Here is a 7565-nt window from a genome sequence, read left to right on the forward strand (position 1 = left end):
CTTCACGGTTCTGAGGAAACTACCCAACCTTGACTTAGGGTATTTCTTAGAACTGATGATGTTTGTTTGCCTTCTTTGGGAGCGGTAACTCATTTATTCCTCTATCCCACCTTCCCAGTGATGAGTGGAGCCCTAGCATCCTTGACTACTGCTTCTTAGCTGTAGAGACACCATTCTTGTTCCTGGCGATCAAGCAGTTTCTTTAAACTAGTGGGGAGACCCAGAAGAGTGGCCAGTTTGGCTCCTAAGGCCAAGAACCCTTTCTGATTCATTCCTGGGTTGTGAGCATCGCTAGGATTCAGAACCACCTTTATTGCCAGCAGGAAAGTCAGGGGCTCAGAAAGGCACAGACAGCTCTGCTGGACAGTCCTACTCAGGCAGCTTTCTTTTTTTTTTTTTTTTGTATTGGGATTGAACTCAGGGGTACTCAGCCACTGAGCCACATCCCCAGCCCTATTTTGTATCTTTCTTTCTTTCTTTCTTTCTTTCTTTCTTTCTTTCTTTCTTTCTGAGACAGTCTCACTGAGTTGCTTAGCACCTCACCTTTGCTGAGGCTGGCTTTGAACTCACTATCCTCCCGCCTCAGTCTCCTGAGCTGCTGGAATTATAGGCATGTGCCACCACACCTGGCTACTCAGGCAGCTTGAGAGTGTCTCACCTAGGTGGAGTCAGGGGCAAAGCACCTTCTTGCTTCCCACTTACCCCAGGGTTGACCACTTGACTTTGGGCAGATAGAACCTAATGTAGAGTAGGCCCTGAGGAAGAATGTCGGAGTTTGGCCATTTGTGGGGCTGGTGATGCAGGTGGGACTAGCATATCAGAGTAGAGGCGCTCCATCTACCACCAAGGCCCTTTGGCCGGCCAGAGGTCTTCAGCACTTTATGACAAAAAAGGAAAACCAACACACAATGGGGTGTATAACAGGAGGATGAAGTCACCCTACCATTGTACTGAGCCTGGTTGGATGTACTGAGCCAAGGCTTTGGAGCCTTGGGGCTGGGTGTGTGCTCCTTGATGAAAGAGGAAGTTGGAGAAAGCAGAGCCGGTTCAAAGAGCTCGGAGAGGGTTAGTCTTATGGGGGAAGGTTCAAGAATTTGGGAACACTCAGCTGGGGGAAGGGATTCCTGAGTGAGAGACCAGAGTTCAGTTGAACATATACCTGTGGGAGGCCCAGCAGAGGAGGAAATTCTAACCCCTACCCTTCAGAATTTAGGATTTGCTGCAGAGGTAAGTGCCCACACTTGAAAGGATTAGAGTGAACACACAACAGAGGATTAATTGCTGAGCCAAGTGTTCCCAACAATTAGGAATGGGAATTCAGGGAGGAGAGTTTCACTTGGGCTAAACTGATTAGGGAAGACTTGGGGGAGAAGCTTGGACTTGGGCCAAGGCTTTAGGAGAGATCATCTAAATGGTGACAAGGCTGAGTGGAAACTCAAGAGTGGCTCAGGTAGAAGGAAAGGCATGAGCATAGGTGTGGGGGTGGGAACGGTGACAGGGTATTCAGAGGCAGCAACAGGCCTGGCCATGGATGGCTGTAGAGCATTAGGTGGTAGGACAATGTAATGACATGAGGTTGCTGTGGCTCAGCTCAGAGGTCATGACATATATGCTAGAACACAGACAGAAAACAGCAGAGGATGAAGAAACCAGGCTTGGGTAACACCCATGACTGGAGTAGCAGAAGGAACGGAGCCAGTGGAGGAGCTGAAAAGTAAGTGACCTGAGAAGCAAAGAGGGAGAACCAGTAGAGCATTGTCACAGAAGTGGTGGAGGATGGGGGAAGGAGCGAGGAGGTGTGGTAGACAGTAGTGCCACAGGCTGCCAAAAATGGGAACAGACATGGTCTGAAAGGATATCTTGGAGTTTGGCCATTTGTGGGGCTGGTGAGCTCTCAGTGAGCAGATCTTAAGGACAAGTGGATGTGGAGCCACACTGACCCAGCCAGACTCAGGAGCAAGTGAGTGGGAAGAATGGGGACACATAGTGTCTAACCACAGAAAAATTTACTAGGGAAAGGATCAGAGCTGGACAGTAACTGCCAGTCATTTCAGGGAAAGTAGGGGACCAGTTAGTGTTCATAGTGTCCAAAGTGGGGTGGGTAACCGGGCATGGTGATGCATGCCTGTAATCCCACCTACTCAGGAAGCTGAGGCAGGAAGATTGCAAGTGCAAGGTCAGCTGGGTAACTTAGTGAAACCCTCAACAACTTAGTGAGACCCTCTGTCAAAAGAAAAAACTGGGAATGTACTCGGTGATAAAGCTTCCCTGGATTCAATCCCCAGTACTACCAAAAATAAAAAAATAAATAAATAAATAAAAAATAAAAAATACTTGAGGATGTAGCTCAGTGGTAAAGCTCCCCTGGGTTCAATTCCCAGTGCCAAAGGGGTAAAATCTTTTCCCCAACAGTTGTTGAGTGCCTACCACGTGCCAGCCAAAATGCTAGGAGCTAAGAGTATACTGGCAAACAGTCACTACCCCTTCAGTCCAGTGGGGAAAACAACAGTAAACCTATAAGCGATTGTGGATGACTGTGGATGACGACAAATGCTCTAAGGGAGTTGGCAGGGAAATGTGATGGTGAGGACCAAGGGAAGGCTCTAGAAGGTGGCATTTCTACTGAGACCTGAAAAGACAGATAAAGGTAGTCATGGGCCAGGGGAAGGTTAGCCCAGGCAACAGCACAACAGGAGTGAAAGTCCTGAAGCAGAAAGGACTTGCTGTGTTTGAGGAACGGGGCAGGGAACCGACTGGCAGGCAGATATAGGACACTGCAAAGCCTCAGAGTGTAGTGGAAGGTCACCAAGGCTTTCTAAGCTGAGAAGGAAATGATAAAATGCATTCCAAAAAGTCACACTGGCTGCCTTCAAGAGAGTGGTTTTAAGTGGGGTAAGACCAGTTAGGAGGCTACTGCGTGGGTCCAGGTGGGAGCTGATGTGGTTTGGTTTAGGGTGGTGACAAGGACATGGAAAACAGTCTCATTCCTATGGAATGCTTTGGAGGATGGAATTGGGAGTGGTTGGGTTTTAGAAACTGGAAGGAGTGTGGCATGGTGAGGTGGGATTGGGTGTACCAGTATTGGCTGTACCAGGGAGGGATGTGGGGTCTAAAGCCTGAGCTGGCATCATACCCTGTTGTGGAGATTGTTAGGTCTGAGCTATGCTCTTTGCTCTCTCCAGCTCATCATCCATGGCAGCTTTGCTCTGATCCAGCTGCCCCGTTTCCACATCTTCTTCCTGGTCCCAGCACTTATCTATGTGGGAGACAAGCTGGTGAGCCTGAGCCGGAAGAAGGTGGAGATCAGCGTGGTGAAAGCAGAGCTGCTGCCTTCAGGTACCAGCCTGGAAGCTGTTAGGGAACCAGATTGGTGTCACTGAGGCAGCCAACAGGGCAGGGGTAGATCCTGAGACACACAGTCTCCTGGCCTGGCCCAGTAAGGGAAGCAGGGAACAGGGGTGATAGTAGGAAGAATCTGGTGAGAAATGCTCTCTGCCAGGGGACCTGAGCCTCTCTCACCACAGAGTGGACAAGCCCAGGCCAGGCTGCCCCTTGCCTTGATGACCTCCACCTTCTCTTCAGAGTGACCTTCATGAGGGGAAGCCTCCTTGTCATATTCCAGAAGCAGATCTGAGACAATAATTGGAGAACTCTGAAGGCCACATTATCACTGGGCTCAGAGTAGCAGCCTCTTATTTCCATCCCTCCCCAGGAGTGACCCACCTGCAATTCCAGCGGCCTCAGGGCTTTGAGTACAAGTCAGGGCAATGGGTGCGGATTGCCTGCCTGGCTCTGGGGACCACTGAGTACCACCCTTTCACACTGACCTCTGCGCCCCATGAGGACACGCTCAGCCTGCATATCCGGGTGGCCGGGCCCTGGACCACTCGCCTCAGGGAGATCTACTCACCCCCAACGGGTGACAGCTGTGCCAGATACCCAAAGGTGCTCAGATCCAGGCCAGATGTGCCACATGTTCCCATGTCCCCTTAGGTCCTGTAGCACCAGACTCCCCACTGTGTCCCTCCTTTTCCCTAGATATTGTCACAACTGCCCCCCCACTCCCGTTCCCCTCATTCCATACCCTATCTGCCTTTCCTTGCTTACCATTTCTGGCTTTAAAACCTTTTGAACCTACTACCCTCCCTACAGCTGTACCTGGATGGACCATTTGGAGAGGGTCACCAGGAGTGGCATAAATTTGAGGTGTCAGTGCTGGTGGGAGGGGGCATTGGGGTCACCCCCTTTGCCTCCATTCTCAAAGACCTAGTCTTCAAGTCATCAGTCAGCTGCCAAGTGTTCTGTAAGAAGGTGAGTGCCCCTTTCCCACAGCTACGACTCCCTCCATCATTGGGCCCATCTTTGCTTCTCTCTCCTCTCTTCTTGGACCCCTTGTTCTTGGTATATTCAATGGGCAAGGGCAGGTTGGCCTGAATCCAGGGGTTGATGGTAGGTGGGGAGGTGGCAGAGTATCCCCAGATCCTGAAGGACAGAATGGGTTTGCTATGCTTGCAGGTTCCTGCTTGGTTTCCAAGGACTCCTCTCCGTTATGGGGTGATCCACATAGGATTTGCTTCTGGGAGTTTCTCTCCAAGAAGGACTGGAAGGGCTTAAACAAATCTATTCCTTCTTACAAAGGAGGCCATCCTTTGGAGCATTGTTAGCTGGGAGAGGGAAGGACATGTTTGGGGTAGGGCATAAGAGAAACTGACTCAGCTCTCAAAAGGAAGAGGAGGAGGAGTGGCAAGGCAGGGCTGGTGGATGGGATTGGCCCCAGGAACACAGCCCAAGCCCTAAGGCCCCCTCTTCACAGGGCCTCTTCACTCCAGGCTAGACCCAGTGGCAGGCTCCTGCTTGTCTCTCTGGGCCTGGCAGGTGAGTCAGGGGTGCGGGAATGTGGAGGGCAGAAGCCCAGCCCATATGCTGTCAGCACTCAGAGAGTGACAGCTCCCTTCCTCTATTCAGTGCCAGCTCTGCCTCTGCTCCTTAACTCACACCTCTTAGCCCAGCTTCTACCCCTTAGAAGCTGGAGTAAGCTCCCCCACTAGAATGCCTTTGAGTTCATTCCTATTCCTTTCAGGCAGGTGGGCCTTCCCTGAGGCAGCTCTGTGAAAAAAAAAAAAACAAAACAAAACAAAAAAAACCCTCAGCTGGAAGCTCTCCCTCTGGGAAACCTCTGGTGAGCAGCTTCTGGCCAGAGCAGGGCTCACTGGAGGGAGTGCTAGGACAGGCTCAGTCTGAGACTGCTGCTTGCCACTTAACCGACCTTCAGCACTCAATTGCAGAGGGTCCTTTTGTCTGGCTCCAGGCTACCTTACTTCTACCTCTCCATCCCTTGGGGCAACTCCACCTCTGACCTTCAGAACCCAGGCTGTCTGGGAAGAGGCATAAGCTGACTAAGGCTGGAAGAGTTCTGTCTATGAGGAGAACCTTGGGATGCAGGGATCCTGAGCTGAGGTCCTGAGTTCCAGCTTGTGCCCCCAGATCTACTTCATCTGGGTGACACGGACCCAGCGGCAGTTCGAGTGGCTGGCTGACATCATCAGGGAGGTAGAGGAGAATGACTGCCAGGACCTGGTGTCTGTGCACATCTACATCACCCAGCTGGCTGAGAAGTTTGATCTCAGGACCACCATGTTGGTAAGGTCAGGGCCAGCCAGGCAGGCCAGGTGAGCCACCATTTGGGCTAAGAGTTGACCCTGGTGTGCCTGGCTATGACCTCCCTCCATCCCTCCCTCCCTAGTACATCTGTGAGCGACACTTCCAGAAGGTGCTGAACCGGAGTCTGTTCACGGGCCTGCGCTCTGTCACCCACTTTGGCCGCCCCCCCTTTGAGCCTTTCTTCAACTCCCTGCAGGAGGTCCACCCACAGGTTGGTCCACCTCATATCCAGGTTGTATTCACCTTTATTGCCTGGGATCTGAGCAAAGCTCCCAAACCCCTATTGTATCAGGAAGAGAGTTGGCTATTGATGAGAATCTATCCCCTGGGATGGGATAATGGAATGGAAAAGGACAGATGTGGAGGTCACCCTAAATGCTAAAGGGAGGATTCTGGCAATAGGGACTTAACTGACTGTTAAGCCATGATTCACTGTCCTAAAGCAAGAACTCAGTAATCAAGCTAGTCCTTGGCATAACCTTAGGGATACTTTCTCCATTAATACTGAGTCAGCCTTCATCCTGGACATAGCTAATCTTTACCATGAACACTGGGCTAGCCACTGCTCTCTTAAATACTGGGCTAGACCTCAATGAGACACTGAGCTACCATTCAAGTTGAACATTAATTAACCCAGCCCTTCTTAGAAACACTGGTCTGGCACATACCCAAACCAAGCTGGATTTACAAACATTTCACCATGCATGATACAAAGTAAATCTTCATCAGGAGCACTGGAAGGGCTCTTGCTGGTCTTTAACCAAAAAAAACAGGAACTAGCCTGCACCATGAACATGAACCTAGCCATCCCACTGAACACTGATCGGGCCCTCCTTGTGAGCACTGAGCTGTTTTTGCCTCTGAACAATGTGCTAGTCTTTACCTCTTCCTTCTGAAATAGGTTCGGAAGATCGGAGTATTTAGCTGTGGTCCCCCTGGCATGACCAAGAATGTGGAAAAGGCCTGTCAGCTCATCAACAGGCAGGACCGGACTCATTTCTCCCACCATTATGAGAACTTCTAGGACCACATCCCCTGGGGCTCTGCCCACTGCCCAGCCAGACAAAGCAGAGGTTTGGGCCTGTCTGCTTCTGGATACTTCAACCCTCTCCTCATTTTGACCTCCCAACTTGGTCCAGATGGCTCAGTCATCATCACATGTGTGCTGTTTCTCTAGGCTCAGGAAGAGCCTCAGCCTGGAGAATCGGGGACACTATCTAGGAATTAGAGGTTGGGAAGTAAGGGAGCTATTGGTTTGGGGCAGTGAAGCCTCTTCTTCCAGACTAAGGAAAACTAAACAAAACCACAACTCAGAAGACAAGCTTACAAGGAGAGAGAGAGAGAGAGAGAGAGAGAGCGCGAGAGAGCGAGCGCGCGCGAGAGTGAGAGCGGGTGGGTGTAGGGGACTATGAGTCAAAAGACGAAGTGGGGACACAGATGCTGGCATCTTACAACCCTCCCCACTCCTGACCTCCCCCTCTTCTAGGCTCCCCAATTTCAAAAGGGCTGGCAAATGCCTTGGAGCGGGTAGAGGCTGGATCCATAGCAAGAAATTTGAAATTTACAAACTTTCCCTCAGCATCCCAGCCTAACAGCACAACTGACCTTCTCTCTCAAGTTTTAAAATATGTAGTGTAGTCAGACCCAGGCCTGATACCTATCTATGCAGTGCTCTTCAGCCCTCTTCTCCCAGATCCAGTTGTCTCTGTTTTTTAAAAATAAATCACTTTTCCACATTTAAGGTTTCTTTATTCTGCCCCAGGATAGGGTGAGGCATAGGCAGAGGAAAATACTCACCCAGCCGGCTCACCAGGCTGGTCCAGATATCTCTCTGAGCTTGCCAGTATCCACTGAATAAAGGAACCACTTACGGCCAAGTACCAGTCAGAGAAACCTATCTCAGC

The 7565-nt window shown here is 50.7% G+C and overlaps 1 protein-coding gene across 1 annotated transcript in view; it reads left to right on the top strand.

Moving 5' to 3' along the window:
* The window catches only part of Duox1 (dual oxidase 1), a 30341-nt gene extending 23656 nt beyond the window's left edge, over positions 1-6685 (top strand). The window contains exons 28-33 of the mRNA XM_026391818.2: positions 3183-3336; positions 3713-3945; positions 4153-4311; positions 5485-5640; positions 5744-5872; positions 6563-6685. Coding sequence (XP_026247603.2) covers positions 3183-3336; positions 3713-3945; positions 4153-4311; positions 5485-5640; positions 5744-5872; positions 6563-6685 — 954 coding nt within the window. The remainder of the gene's footprint in view (positions 1-3182; positions 3337-3712; positions 3946-4152; positions 4312-5484; positions 5641-5743; positions 5873-6562) is intronic.
* Positions 6686-7565: the final 880 nt, after the last annotated feature.

This window comes from Urocitellus parryii, chromosome 6 (assembly GCF_045843805.1).
Source record: "Urocitellus parryii isolate mUroPar1 chromosome 6, mUroPar1.hap1, whole genome shotgun sequence".
In the NCBI taxonomy this organism is placed as follows: domain Eukaryota; kingdom Metazoa; phylum Chordata; class Mammalia; order Rodentia; family Sciuridae; genus Urocitellus; species Urocitellus parryii.